Raw genomic sequence first — 14,784 nt, 5'->3', positions numbered from 1 at the left:
CAGCGGGGCTGCGCTGTACGCTCAAGGGAAATAGGGAACTGCGAGCCTTGCAGTGCATCCTTTCGCCTTAAGCCTAGTTTCCCAGGAGGAACTTTCACACAGTCAGTTAGTTTGGAAAATGTCTTTAGGATCACTGAGCTCGACCTATGAGCCAACACCACCGTGTCAACTAGACCATGACACTGAGTGCCACGTCCCTTTTTTCCTAAAATACCTGCAGGGGCAGCGATTCCACAACCTCCTTGGGCAGCCCATTCTTCATACCCTTGCTGTGAATAAATTTTCCTGGATGTCCGACCTAAACCTTCCCTGGTGCAGCTTAAGACTGTGTTCTGTCATCCTTTCACTTGCTAGCTGGGAGAGGAGATGAACCCCCACTTGGCTACTCCCTCCTTTCAGGTGGTTGTAGAGAATGATAAGGTCTACCCTGAGCCTCCTGTTCTCCAGATTAAACACCCCCAGCTCCCTCAGCCACTCATAAGATGCATGCTCCAGACCGTTATTGGCTCTATTGCCCATCTCTGGACCTGCTTCAGCACTTTAGTGCCCTTCCTGAATTGGGAGGCTCAGAGCTGCACACAGTACTCGAGATGTGGCCTCATGTTAACAGATGGGTCTGTAGGAGTGTGAACTGCCAAACCCAGGTGAGCTCCTTGGTGAGGGGATCTCTGCTCCTGGCCCCACAGCCAGGGGCACCCCAGGAGGATGTTTGCCTGGGGTTGTGGCAGCTCACACTGGTCGATGGCTTGTGCTGCTTTTCTTCCACTAGTCTCTTTAGTAACATTTGGAGTTTTGCATGTTTTGACTTGTAAACTGATTTGCAATGCCTTTTCAGCAATCTCTGAGTATAAAGCTCTGAAGTGGCATAGAGGTTATGTGCTGAAAAAAAGAGTCTTTAGGTAGATGTTTGAGACATTTATGTCTCAAATGTTTAAGACATTTATGAGACTTTTGCTGGATAGTAATTCCAGGATTTAACATTGCTTAGTGCAGGCTTTTCATAGGCATATATTCTTGCTCTTAGGCATTTCTCACTGAAGAAGAGAAATGTGACTATTAGACTGTTAATGTAATGTGCTGCTTCCTTTTTTTGAGAAGTACTGAGGTGCAAACTTCAGTTTTTAATAGTGATATAAACTGCCATCCTTTCAACGGGGTGCACTGAAACAGATTCTTCTTAAAAATGATTTAAAGAAGTTATTTTCTGGGAACTTGGGAATTAAATTTTCTTGTGAAGCTTTGAATTCTGTTTGTTTAAATTCTCTTGCTTTATTTTCCTATCTTCCAAAAAGACCAAACAAACCCCCAAAGATTAATTTACACTGTTGGATTTGAGGGTCTTCTGGAAAGGTATTTTTACCACTTTTGTACAGAACTTTAAATAGTCCTGAGAATTTTCTCTTTATATTTTCTTAGGGAATATCTTTGCTCTAAACCAGTTCTGCACAGTGCAACTCCTGTTAACCATACTTTATTTCGGTGGAAGCTTTGGTTACCAGTGATATTTTGTGTGTAATAACCAGCACACCTGCTTATGTTGCTGTTACAAAGTTAAGTGCACACTGAACTAACCAAAGCATATTTTTTAGCTTCTGAAACAGAGTTAATTTCTGGTGGATCTGATAAACAACTTATTCTTTGGGAATGGAAAGATACAGTAACATGGAATAATCAGGTAAGCAGGAATAATCTCTTTTCAAATCTCCCTCTGCAGTAGTATCTCACATATCACAAATTATCTGTTTTGTTTGTATTTCTGGTTCATACTATTTGTTTCTTTGTTTCACTTTGACTGTTTTTTGTTTTTTTTTAATTGAACCCAGTGTGTATATCCTTGAAATTGTTGGTACTCTGTCTTGCTATGTATTACTATAAATGTTGTTTCCTCTTTTCTGTGGTTCATCTTTTTCAAATCAGCATTGGTAAAGAAATTAACGAACTTGTCAGTCATTGAGTGGATTTGTTTAGGTGTCTGAAACACTCTGTTTGTCTGTTCTTGACGCATCAGCTTTCTGATCTCATGTGGCAGTTTTCTTTAAGCCACCTTAAAACCTTCAAACCATGAGGACCATTCTGAGCTGGCATTTTCTGTATCCTTCTTCCTTGTTTCCTTATATCCATTTCAAGTGATTTCTGGTACATCTGTACAACAGTGTGGGGTTTGTATATAGATAGTCTTACCTGGATGATATATAAGTTGAGTAGATATTTAACAAAAATGAAAATAAAAAAATCTGTGCAACAATTGACTTTTTTCAGAGAAATAGAGAAAAGTAAGGAGAAATGCTAATTTATTATTTGTACTGTAAAATGTAGGGCAAGAGATTCAGTGTTGTGTGAAAGAGCCTTCTGAATGACCTGAAATTTTGATGGAAAACACACTTGTTTATCTAGCTTTTAGTACCTTGCTTATTAAGTGCTGGATTGGGAATGGCTGTATTCAACCAATCAAAAATTCTCACTGAGGCCTACCAGGCTGTATTTTGGAAAGAGATGTCAAGTCTGTCTATGATAAAATCTGAATAAATGTTGGATGACTGCTGGTTGCAAAATTAAAAGTTTCTCACTTTGTTCTTTGTGTTTATGAGGAACAGATTGCAAATTGAATCACCTGTATTCATTGTCTAAATTTAGCAGTTTTGTTTTTCATGTTGGCATTTTGAAGAGTAAAAAGCTGTTTTGGTTTGTGAGAAGACTCTAAACATTGCTGCTAGAGCTGCTGTAGCTGCTGCTTATTCCATTGTGTTCTCTGCTCTGTCTCCTTCACTAAGGTTCTCCAAACTTTTGTAAGATGTTCCTTAGGGTGAGGGACAAGAGCAGGAGAAAAAGGAAGGAAAACTGCTTTTCTTAACTTTCTGTACTGTTTCCAACTTCCCTCAAGGAAGGGTGAAGTTATAGTATGGTGAGAGTGTAGTGTACACAAGAACATTTAATTCTGTTTAGTTTTGAACAAAATCTTATGAAGTTAATATTCATTGTTGTTGTATCCCTTCTCTGGGTTTCCTGAAATATTAAGTTTGGTTTTTTTTCCCCAAAGTTGCTTTAAAAGTTTTCTCACATAAGTTACTGGAATTTAAAGTTTGTAAAATTTTCTCATGTGTTCAGGTTGTGAAAAGCATTCCTCTCAAAGGCCACACAGAAGCTGTTTTTGCTGTGGATGCTGTCTGCCAGTCAGATGAACCTGATTTAAATGTACTAATAGCTTCTGCAGCCTCTGACTCTACTGTGAGAATCTGGTCTCGGCATGGTTCAGAAGGTAACATTTTTTTAATGTAAGGGATAACATTAAATTAGAATGATGAATGCTTATCCATTAGCTATTAAATACTAAGATCTTGTGATGCAACTACATTGATTTGTCGTCAGACTTTAGTACATCAAAGCACTGTATTACTCTTGGAAAGCCTTGGGTCAGATTTGTTCTGCAGAATGATTTATCTTTATATTTCATCAGGGATGTGTGGCCTGAATTTACTTTTTTTAAAAAATATAATTTGAGATTATGATAATCTGAACCATTGTTTTGCTCTGTAATGTGGAGGCAGACTAGCTGTGTATATGTGTGAAGTAGAATTATGTAGTAAAATGATTAATGCTGGCATTAGAAAGGTGAGGTTTAACTAGTCACTTGTTTTTTCTTATTGGCTTGAGTCCAATGAAGTTTGGGATCTTGACCTTCTGTTGAACTAGGCCCTTGCACAGAAATAGGGGAAAACAGCACTCTAAAATACATAAGAAATGAATTGGGTAGATAATTGAGATTTAAGGTGTTATTTGATGGTTGAGGTTTAGTGACTGCATTTCTTTAGCTACTTTCTTCCTTCTCGGGTGTATTTGAAGATCTCGTATTGCCTTGCCTACATGAGAGAGGTGGGAGTTGCCAATCTACAGTCCCATGTTCCTGAAGCATTTTTGGTGCTCCCGAAGAGCCCCATGAAGTCTCATCTTTTCCATTTTGTCTTGCTGGTGTGGGTTACAGTACTAGAGGGGCTAATTCTTCTGCTGTAGACAGGTTTTTTTTTCTGCTATCTTCTTGTTTATTTACTAGTTTAACGATTACTAGTTTACCAGTTTAACAATTTCCAGGATCTCGAGGATGTTTGCAGGTTTTTGCTCATTTCTCTAGCTGCTGTTGTAGAAAATGGATTCAGTTTTATTTTCCTGTTTTGTAAATGCTGTTGCCACAGGATATATTTTGTAATATTTATTGCTTCTGGTGTGTTACCACAGTGAAGCTGTATAGATTTAACACAGTATTATCTTCTAACCCAACTAACTGGATGAATTTTTATGGCCACACAGAAGATGATATTATTGTTTATGCTTTTGAAAAAATGTAGATTTTTTTCAGCTTCTTAAAATAAATGTGGATGGGAAATTTTAACTGTATAATATAGAAGGAAATGACAGTGTAATTGTAATAGTTACAGTGAATGAGATCAACACTGTCTGTTCCTGTTTTCCAGCTAAATGCATTGAAATTCTGCAGTTTGGAAATGGATTTGTTTTGGATGTCTGCTTATCCTTCTTGCCTGGCAGCGATGGTAAGTAAAGCTGCACATCTTGAATATCAATGCAGGAAGAAAAATCTAAGAAATCACCCAAACAGATTTTTGTTTTGCTAACTCCAGACCTGTGTGCCACAGTTTTTGTTTCCTGTGAAATCTGCTTAAGCTGATTCTTGTACCTAAAGATTTTCTCTGAACTCTTCTCAGTAATTAAAAACAAAGACTGATTACAGTGTCTTCAAAATGGCATTCAGATGGAGTTGCTTATTTGAACTCTTGCAATGGAAAGCTTTAAACCAGGGTAACAATGCTGTAAATGAATGTGATAGGATGATGCTGTTAGTTCCACCTGCTCCTTGTGGTGCTGCTGCACATATTTGTTCTTGTTGTTTGAATTGAAGGACAAAATTCAGAAAAACCTGAAGGCCTGCATTGAAAACCATGGGTTTCCAAGCAGTGTTTATCATCTGTTTATTCAATCTTAAATTTGAAAAAATTTGAAATACTGAACTACTTTAACCTGTTCAGTATGGTTTATATAGGTTTCTACTAACAGAAATGTTAGATTTGTAGGCTGCCACAGACATATTCTTTTTGTGTAAATAGGTAGAAGCTTTTTTTGGTAAAGCAGACGTATCCTCAAGCCAGATAGATGTGTTGAATTAAATTTCTGTTTAAGTAACATTAGAGTCTTTCACCTGGATGGAGGCTTGCCAAGCTCCCAACTGAAAAAGTGCTAAATTTTCTTACTGTATTTGGAATTTTCAGCTCTTTGCTGCATGCATTCCACACTGATGTCTTGTTTTGATTATATGCCTACAAGCATACCTTTTTCTTTGGCTTTGATAATTCTGGGAGCAATGAAAACTCTATCACAAGGTGTTGTCCCATTTGGAAATGTCTGTTTTCAGAGCATGTCTGATACCAAAAGCAGTATCTGCACCATTAAAAAACATTTACACCTCTCTCTTTTCCTGTAAATACGCTAATGTGCTTGTTGAGGTGAAGTTAAAAGGCTTGAGGGTAAATTAAAATCATTATCTCAAGTGTAAATATTCTTTAGAAGTGAAGTGCCTGTGGTGTCTGAGTATAACATTCACATTGCAAAACAATAGATTATATCTTCATTTAGGATACTGTACTGGTAAGAAAGTCTCACTGTAATGCTCTAGAGTAGTGCATCTGTTCAATGTTGAAATCATGTAGTATATAAGAGAAGTAACCATATGTTCTGAAAACATTCTGAAAACACCATAAATTAAAATTATCGTATTAGTTCTTAAAACTAAGTGTTTCTGAAACTCAAATTGGATGAAACGTTTCTTTGAATGGTGGAGTAGCAAGGATTTTGTTTTCCAGAATCTCCAAAACCGGTGTTGCTTAAAGTTACATTGAGAGCAGGACAATCCTTTATTATGAACTCTTCCCATCCCAATTCAGATTAGTTATCCAAAGCAGTACAGTACTCCTAAAGTGAAAAAGAGTTCTTTATTTTTCTCAAGAACTGAAATTATTTTCAATTTGCACAAAAATTTCATTTTGTGTGGAATTAAAAAAAAGATTTCTAGACATTTGCTTTTTTTGTTCCAGTTCCAATACAGATGACCTCTGCTGATAAAATTGCAAAGAAACTGTTTAGATTTTGAACTGTAAATGTGTAGAAATGTTTCCTGTAGAAATCTGTAAAGGGGCTTTTAATAAAGCATAGCCAGTGTTTTCTCCCTAAACTTGACATAGTAGTCCATGTAGCTGAGGAGTATGTTAATTCTGAAATCTAAATAAAGTAGCTAAAATATATTATTAAAAATCATTGCTGATCATTTGTCAGAAACATTAATCTCTAATGGCAATTTGGAATTTTAATGCTCTTCAGGGAAAAATGATTATGATAAATTTAGGAGTTGCTCAGAAATCTTTACGAAGGCTCAGTTGTCAGCTGCACAGGGATTCAAAGTAGTTTTTCTCTTGAGAACAATCTGCATTTCTTAAGTCAGGAACTAAATACAGAATTACTTTTCTGAAAATCATAAACTATATTTTCTGAAGCATTTATAGTAACCTCTAATTTCAGCAAGAAAAGAAATTTGAGGCTTGCATTGAAAATTGATACATATGCAATGGATGCTCTAACTTTCACGTGATGTTCCTCATGCCTAGGATTTTAACTGATTGTCCTTGAAAAAAAATTATAAAAAAGAAAAAATGAACCGCTTTTGTCAAGAAGTCAAATAGGGAAATCTGATAGACTGCTCATAAAAACCTGAGCAGTCATTTGCAGCTGGAATGCATCTTCTCTGGCAGCCTCTTTATTAAGGAGTTTCTGTACCTTTGCTGTTTAGCCTCGAAGAAGAGCTTTTTGCAGTTTTGGTTGCTTGTTTGCTTTTTGCCTTACAGTGTCTACACAAACTCTGCCTCTAAAATGCTGGCAATAGGATTTAGTTTTTACAAATCTTGATCAGCTATTTGTCATATAGTCTGATTCTTCCTATGACCTGGATAATTGTCATGCTGTAGCTTGGCCTCTGACAGTAAATAATTGTTTCCTCAGAACTGAATTGCAACAGGTGAAAAAAAAAGAGCAAGTGAACTTGGAAAAGCTCTGCTTATCCAACTTACTTTTCTTATTTCCTCTGCAGGGATTTTATCTTGATCAGATCCAAATTCTAATACCACAAAGCATTTATATAAAAAACTATATACTAGTCCACTTTTGCTAGATATATATTTCTTGATAGAACTTTTTGAGTGAAGGTATTTGCTCTTGTCTTCAACAGCAACTAAATCATAATTCTCTCTTTGGTTTTCTTAATTAAAGTTTCACTCTATTGAGTAAATATGTAATTACAGTAATGGCCCATAAAATGTGTTGCTCAGGAAAGGATGATGTTGTCTTCAAGAACATCCATTGTATTGTGTTTTATGGAAGAAAACGTCACTCCTGCCTAATTTCTTGGGACCTGATGACCAGGTCTTCATTCAAAGCAGCTCATGACCTTCAATGCAAAGCAGTTTTTTAGACCTATTAAGGAGAGGAGGAGATGAAGGTGAATTGTGACTTAGAGATTGGAGAGAGGAAGCAAGTGATGGAACTATGGGAATATGGAATGTGGCTGAGAAGTGCAAGAGGAACAGTGGATAACTAGGCACAAATTTGGTACAAGTAGAAAGAAGAGATTAGTATAGAGGATAAACATATTATCAATATTCAGGTTGATTTTTGATCTATCCATAGTAAAGATAAAATTATCTATATGAAGGGATGTCATGGAGGCTTTTTTTTTAAGAAGTAGTTGATTTTAGTGAAATTTAATATCTAGTTTTCTATCCAGACTTGAGAAATTCAAATGTCTAGCCCTTAACTTATAATTTATTTCTTCATAGTTTTATACTAAATTTATTTTGTTTACTGTTTCAGTCCCTAGCAGTAACACTTCCTCCTTATGACATAAAAAACAGAAGAGTGGAGTAAGTGTTAACTAGTTTTCCTCATCCTCCTCTATTGGAGAGAAGAAGTAATACACTGCCTAACTTCTCTTTTTTTAACCTTCTCAGACATAACTTTCTCTGGTTTGATTCACTAGACTTACAGGGTTTGTGCACTTTTTAGGTTAGCCAGTGGAAGTCAACTGCTACTCAAGACTTGAGTAGTCTTGAATGAAAGCTTCATTAAAAACTCTAATACTTGAACTTCCTACACATATATGAGCTTGAGGCAAGCTACTCATTTTAGCATCTTAAATATTTATAGATATTATTTGCAGTTAAAATAATTTTTTGAGTTCTGTGTTAAGATACTAATTTATTAGACAGCTAATGTAGAAAACATTAAAAAGTGGTATCACACTTGCCTGTCTGTTAGTATTGTTATATTTAGATATATTTCTATATTGATTTTTACATTATTTATATTTTTTCATGTCCTAGAATATTAGATCTTTTAAAAAATTGAAGACCTTCTTTTCCTTTCTAGTACCAATACTGGCTTGTGGTGGTGATGACTGCAAAATAAGTTTGTTCATACAGCAGAATGGTCAGGTAATTACAATTTTTGTCTCTTGCTCAGAGCATTACTGAGTTTTCTGCTTCTTTTCAAATGTGCTGGTGATTTTTTCCAAGTTCTTTAGTAAGTCCTTTCTGTCTCTATGTAGCCATTGCATACAACAGCCTTTTTCAAATAGTTCATCCATTTTTCCAGGTAATGATGAAGTACACATGCCGAATATTGAAGTTGAATTCAGTGCATGAAAGTGTTTTTCTTAATTTTTTCCCCTGTGTGAAGGTAGCCTGCTGCTATTCCCACTGATACAAAATTGCTGCAACTGTCCTCCTTTATTAAGTATCCAGGATTGCGTTGTTCATATGGAAATGATATTACTTTCATTCTATAAATTCTTATAATGAAACTGTTATGACTTCTGAGGAATTTTATGTTTATTGCTAAGTGTGCCCTTTATGCTTGACTGCTTTTGAACATCAAAAAAAGTATTTTTAGGAGTATCTGATCTTATAAAAGCACATATTTTTCATGTGTTATTTGGAAGCTGGGAATTTTTAGTTTTTCATACAGATAAATATTCCTTTTGAGCAGTAGAGAAATGTTATGTCCTCTTTTGCATCTGTGCCTGGTTAGATTTTTTTTCTTTTTTCCTGTGTATATTTTAAGTTATGTCAGTTTAATTAATTCTCTGGGAATTAGCAACGGCAAAATGCCACTATTGATTCTCAATGTGTTAAAGAAAGACTTTTATCTCAGGGACTGTGTGGTTGGTTTTTCTCCTTCAGAGTTGGAAATTTGGTTTTTTGTATGATTCAGGTTAACAAATTATATACAGTTTGACTACCAAAAATTCAGATACATAACTTATTTTGTCCATTGTTGGCCAAACTTTCTGGTATAACAATAGTCTGCCATTTTAAAAGGCAGTCAGTCTGTGGAGGGTAAAGGAAGGTAACTTGAATTAACAAGTTCCCTCTTAAGCTTCATAAGCAAGTTTGTGCTCTCTTTTTTTGGAGGTAGGAAACTTGATTTATACAAGGGGTGTGCAGTTTTGTTTTGCATGTGTTATTTTTCACAGTTTCAATTTCAGAAAGTATTTTCACCAGCTGTTGTGGCAGAGTTGGTGTTCAGAATATCTCTTAAATAAGGTGGGACTTCTTGTTGATGTCTATCGTGACTTTCCAGAACATCTCTTCTAGCTAAGTGAAGGCCTCACTGTGCAGGCCTCAAAGAGAAGAGTCTGTGTTGTGCTTTACAACTATTAACATAATTAAAACAACCTTGCAAGCCTTTTGACATGAATTTCTGCCTAGCTGCTAAATCTCGTTCATCAGGTTCTCAGATCTACTGACACCTTTTTTATGGCTTCTTAGCAGTATTAAAGGTATTTGAAGGAAGTGTTACTATAGCCTTGCCATTTTTTACTGGAACTTGGCATAGGAGAGTGATTAGAATCTTAGCTCCTGTGTCATTCCCTTACTGGTAAGGGCCTGTAGCTCTGTTCAGTTAATTCAGTGACTCTTGTAAAGCACTTCCTTTAGTTAACATCCACGAAAAGGTTGTTATGAATGTGAGTATGAATGCAGAGGTAGAACATGCATTCATAATAGGGCATTCTTATGAAACTTAAAGGGCACTCACTGTTAGACTCTGTGGGAGGATGAGGCATCTTTCCTTAGCTAATTCAGGCTACCTTTTGGTAAATTCATTAATTTTGCAGTCAAAATGTATTTATTCATTAAAAACTGCTTGGTTTTTAAAACTGAGTGGGCATGCTTTTCATCTTTTGAGACTCCTTACCCACAGATCCTTTACTGTGTTATATAGTAGAGAGAAAATGAATTCTTTGCTTTTCTGACTTGTTGGAAGAGGGTATTGATTTATAAAAGTATCCAGGGAAAAATCTTTCAGAAACCATATGTCTTCCTGCTAGGGATATAACATCTACAGATGTAGCCGGTGGAGGGCAAGTAAATAAACCAGCAGATTAAATTAGAGTTTTAAACCAAAACATTTCTATTTGAGCTTTGTTTTTCTGAGAAGATGGTGTGCCATGTGTTTTGGGTTCCACCCTAATAGTTTGGCATAGTTGAGAAGTGGAATAGGGGGATGAATCAAAGATAATTCAGGCTCTTTCTAATCGGTTGAGATTAACAGCTGCATAAAGGAGAGATATCACATCTAGTGTCTGCTGGAGAAAAAATCAGAAGACTTGGACCACTCTTGCCAAATTTACCAAACTACTAGCCAGGCTACTAGCCTGGTCCTGAAAGAGATGTACCCAAAGTGTGGGCAGGATTAGTTGTGCAGAGTGTGCTGGGCATGTCCACAGCTTCATTAGTTGTGCTGCCTACAGAACAGCTTTTTTCTTTGCTTAAAAGGAAAGAGACCAGATTGCTGCTAAGCAACAATGTTCAGAGATTAGGTAAGAGGCATGGGAAAGCCTGTGAAGTAGTCAGACCAGGAGGTTTTGTTATATTTAACTGTTGGCACTGTAACCTCTTATGTATCCAGTGAGGACCAAGTGGAAACTGAAACAGAGAAGAAATATGAGACCATAAAATCTGTAAAAAAAGAGAAGAATGACAGCTCAAAACACTGGTGTATATAGAACCTAGACAATAATAGCAACTTTGAATCATCTAAAAGTAATGACCATGTGCATCTGCACGAACCTTTATATTGATTCAATTTTAGAACTGAATACATCTGAAGAAACTGAATATAGGATGCCAAGAGACATAACTTCAAAGGAAAGGGCAAAAAAAATACTAAAAATCCTAGCATAACAGCATATGCTCCTCCTTGCTCAGTTTCAGTCAGCAGTTTTTATTTTTATGGGAACCAATATCTTGAAAACTTTGACTGAATCATAAAATCTTAGAATATCTCAAGTCTGAGGAGACCCATAAGGACTGCTGGCTCCAACTCCGTGCTCCTGCCAGACCACCTTAAACTAAATCATATGACAAGAATGTTGTGTTCCTCATGCTTCACTTCTGTATACAGTAACAGCCCTTGTGTTCACCTCTGTTTTCCAGCCACTGTACTGACTCTGCTCAGATGGGTGAAGAGTGGAGGATGATGTTATAGGGATGGGAAAGCAGCATTTATGTCCATTTATGGGACTAGATGCATTTTCAGGGGCTTGGGGGTATGTCTCTTCAGCAGTGGGGCCTCATACACCATCTGGTGCTGGTATTACTGCCATGAGTGAATATGAGGTAATAAAACTCAGCAGCCTCCACCTTAAATCATGTGAATAGGTCACTGGGTCTATTCAATGTAAGCATATAAAAATTAGTACAGACTTCTAGTTGACTATTTAAATATGCTTGTTCTGCAGCACAAAAGAACTGCATGCTTGACTTCAAGCTAAGTAGTGCCTAAAAACCTGTTTGGGAAATGACTTAGAAATGTGGGGTGGTATTAATAATCTCAAAATAATTAGTTTTACTCTTTTAAGGGAAAACAAATGGTTGCTTTTCTTAATAGATCTCTTTGATGTAAGATGGGTAATTATAAAAAACCCCACACCACAACACCTTGAAAAGAGAAAATGATTAGATGTGTGTTGAGATTAATATTAGGGTCAAGTTTCAGGGGATGCATACACTGTTTTAGTGTTTAAGAAACAATGAAAGAGAAGGATGTTAGCAACAGTTCAGCCTGAACAAATCTTTCAGTTAGAAAAAAAGTTACCAACTAACCTTAATGACTATAAAATACAGAGCATTTTCTCAAAGATCATATAAATTACTAAATAAATGTGTTTTATCTATTATCTGAAATATCAATTGCTGAAGATATTTTTTTATGTATTGCCAGAAGCATGTCATCTTCAGAACAATCTTTAGGTTGCTGTTTCATGTCACTTCCTGGACTGTTCCTTCCTGCCTTTACACATTACCCGTTAGGTGTTTAACATAAATATCTCTCTGGAATGCCCTATCTAGAAGTGCCAGTGGCTGCACAAGTGACCAGCCAAATGAGGCCTAGGTGGCTGTGAGAACACATTCTTAAGGCCTAAACTTTCTGATTTGGAAGTATTTGATCAGCTTAGTCTGATCATGTATCCTGTTCTGGTCATGTATCTCATATATAGATGGTTCTGTAGTTTTAGGGATGTTTTACAAGGGCGTGGAGTTACAGGAAATGGGGCAATGGCTTCAAACTGAAAGAGGGTAGGTTTACAGTAGAAATTAGGAAGAAATTCTTTACTGTGAGACTGGAACAGTAGCCCAGGGAAGTTGTGGATGCCCCATCCCTGGAGCAGCTTGAGGCCGAGTTGGATGGGGCTTTGAGCAGCCTGGTCTAGTGGAAAGTCTCCCTGCTCATGGCTGGAGAGGGTGGATCTAGATGATCTTTAATGTCTTTTCCAAATGAAACCATTTTATGATCGTGACTGCAAATGTGTGATGAGGAGAGGCAGAGTAACACTGTTTGTTGGGAAGGTGGTTTTGGGGAATATCAGAAATGTTGGATCAAAGAGAGAGGCACCAATTTCTGAGTATGGATTATTTTTCATACACATACAAATTTTTCCTTTTTTCTTTTTCCCTGTCACAGATTGGAAGAGAGACCTCAGTTGCAGACTTGTACTCATTTAGTTGTAGTTTTAAGTAGGCCTAGGTAAAGGATTTAGTAGAATATAATGCCAGAAATAATGTGATAAGTTATTCATACTAAAGTAACTGTTTTAACTAGTGTTTTAACTGTAACAGTTACTTCAGACATTGAAATTCAACTTGGAATAAAAAAATGTCGTGGAAATAGGGCTGTTTCTGGGCAAAGAAAAGCAGAAATGGGTTAAATTCTAAGTAGGGAGTAAATAGTTGTACTTGAGTCAAAATAAAACAGTAATGTTACATATGTTATAAATGAAAATAAACTACTAGTGAAAGTTCTTAAAAGGGAATCCAGACTGTGTTTGCATTCTGGTGTTCCTGAGCCCGTGTTCATGTAGAGTTTTCCATCAGCAGTTCTTGATGTATACCTTCCTTTTTTCAATATTTTTGTCAATAAACTTAAGAAACATACAGAATATTTCCAGTGCTGTAACTGATTCTTATTAATAATATTCTATTATAAATATATAAATATAAATTAATTCTTGAAAATAATGTCAAAGCATTTACTCTTCTTTTTATGCTTGATTTTACCTGTATTCATTTTCTTCATCATCTGCAGTTGTATCCACTTCACACAAATACAAGAAATTACTTGTCACATCAAACCTGCATCACAGTAAGCCTGATAAACTTTAAAAAAAATTCAGAGTTATCAAAGAGAGACTGTAGCCTCTTGAAGGTGTGCACCTTAAATTCACCTCCTTTCCTGCTCGTGTATGGGTTACCTGTGCTTATCCAGTGGTGGCAAAACAAAAAAGGCCCGTCTTGAATCTGTGTGTAAATTACAATCCTTAGTTGTGGCTTATTTTTTTCTCTGTTTCAGATAATAGAAGCTATAAATATAAAAGACTTGAAAAAATAAAGCGTGTTGCTGATAACTGCATGGTCATTAGGTGCATTTCTGTGATGTAACAGGAGTTTTTATTCAGTTTCAGAAAACGTTAATACTCCCTGGCCATGAAGATTGGATAAGAGGTGTTGAGTGGGCAGTCTGTGGTCAGTATGCAAGATGAATAAAGTGCAATAGTGGTTTAATGGCAGTACTAGTGTTTTACCCCTCCAAAAGTTGACCTTGATGCACTGTAGCACCTAAGCTCTTGTGGTTATGATGTTTGTTTTCCTGAGATGGTGGTAATTGATATTGAAAATCAAGATGAAACTTTGTATCCTTTTAAAACATTTTTCTTGCTTGTTTCAGGTATGTTTACCTGACTGGTATTTTAATGCAAACAAATTGGGGTTTTAGCAACTTTGCCTTTTCAATATACAAATGTCTGTATCTGAGTGAGGAAGAGTAGGGGGAAATAGTATGTTTATATTTTCTTTTCTTGCTTCCCCCCCACCCTGTTTTTTTTTTAATTGGGAAATTACGAGGAAAATTTTTTCAGGCATTAACTAATCAAATAGTTATTGCAATGACACAAAAAAAAAAAACCAAAAAAGGAATTTGAGGATGCTACAAGACTGGAGAAAAAAAAGGAGGAAAGGAGATTTTGACAATTATTGAGACTGATAGAATTCCAAAAGCAAAGGCTCATTAATAGTAGGGAAGTATATGTATAACATGTAGAGTGCTTACCATGTCTTCCACATCTTATAATCATGGACGTATTCCTAATGTGTTATAAAATAGTAGAGAATTTGAATC

At 36.1% G+C, this 14,784-nt stretch overlaps 1 protein-coding gene across 1 annotated transcript in view; it reads left to right on the top strand.

Moving 5' to 3' along the window:
- Nucleotides 1-14,784, top strand: part of ELP2 (elongator acetyltransferase complex subunit 2) — a 93,633-nt gene that overhangs the window by 56,993 nt on the left and 21,856 nt on the right. The window contains exons 4-8 of the mRNA XM_014306333.2: nucleotides 1,590-1,675; nucleotides 3,106-3,256; nucleotides 4,467-4,544; nucleotides 8,479-8,543; nucleotides 14,066-14,132. Coding sequence (XP_014161808.1) covers nucleotides 1,590-1,675; nucleotides 3,106-3,256; nucleotides 4,467-4,544; nucleotides 8,479-8,543; nucleotides 14,066-14,132 — 447 coding nt within the window. The remainder of the gene's footprint in view (nucleotides 1-1,589; nucleotides 1,676-3,105; nucleotides 3,257-4,466; nucleotides 4,545-8,478; nucleotides 8,544-14,065; nucleotides 14,133-14,784) is intronic.

The sequence above is a fragment of the Geospiza fortis genome, unplaced genomic scaffold (genome assembly GCF_000277835.1).
Source record: "Geospiza fortis unplaced genomic scaffold, GeoFor_1.0 scaffold206, whole genome shotgun sequence".
NCBI classification, from domain to species: domain Eukaryota; kingdom Metazoa; phylum Chordata; class Aves; order Passeriformes; family Thraupidae; genus Geospiza; species Geospiza fortis.
This window is presented reverse-complemented; position numbering and strand designations above follow the sequence as displayed.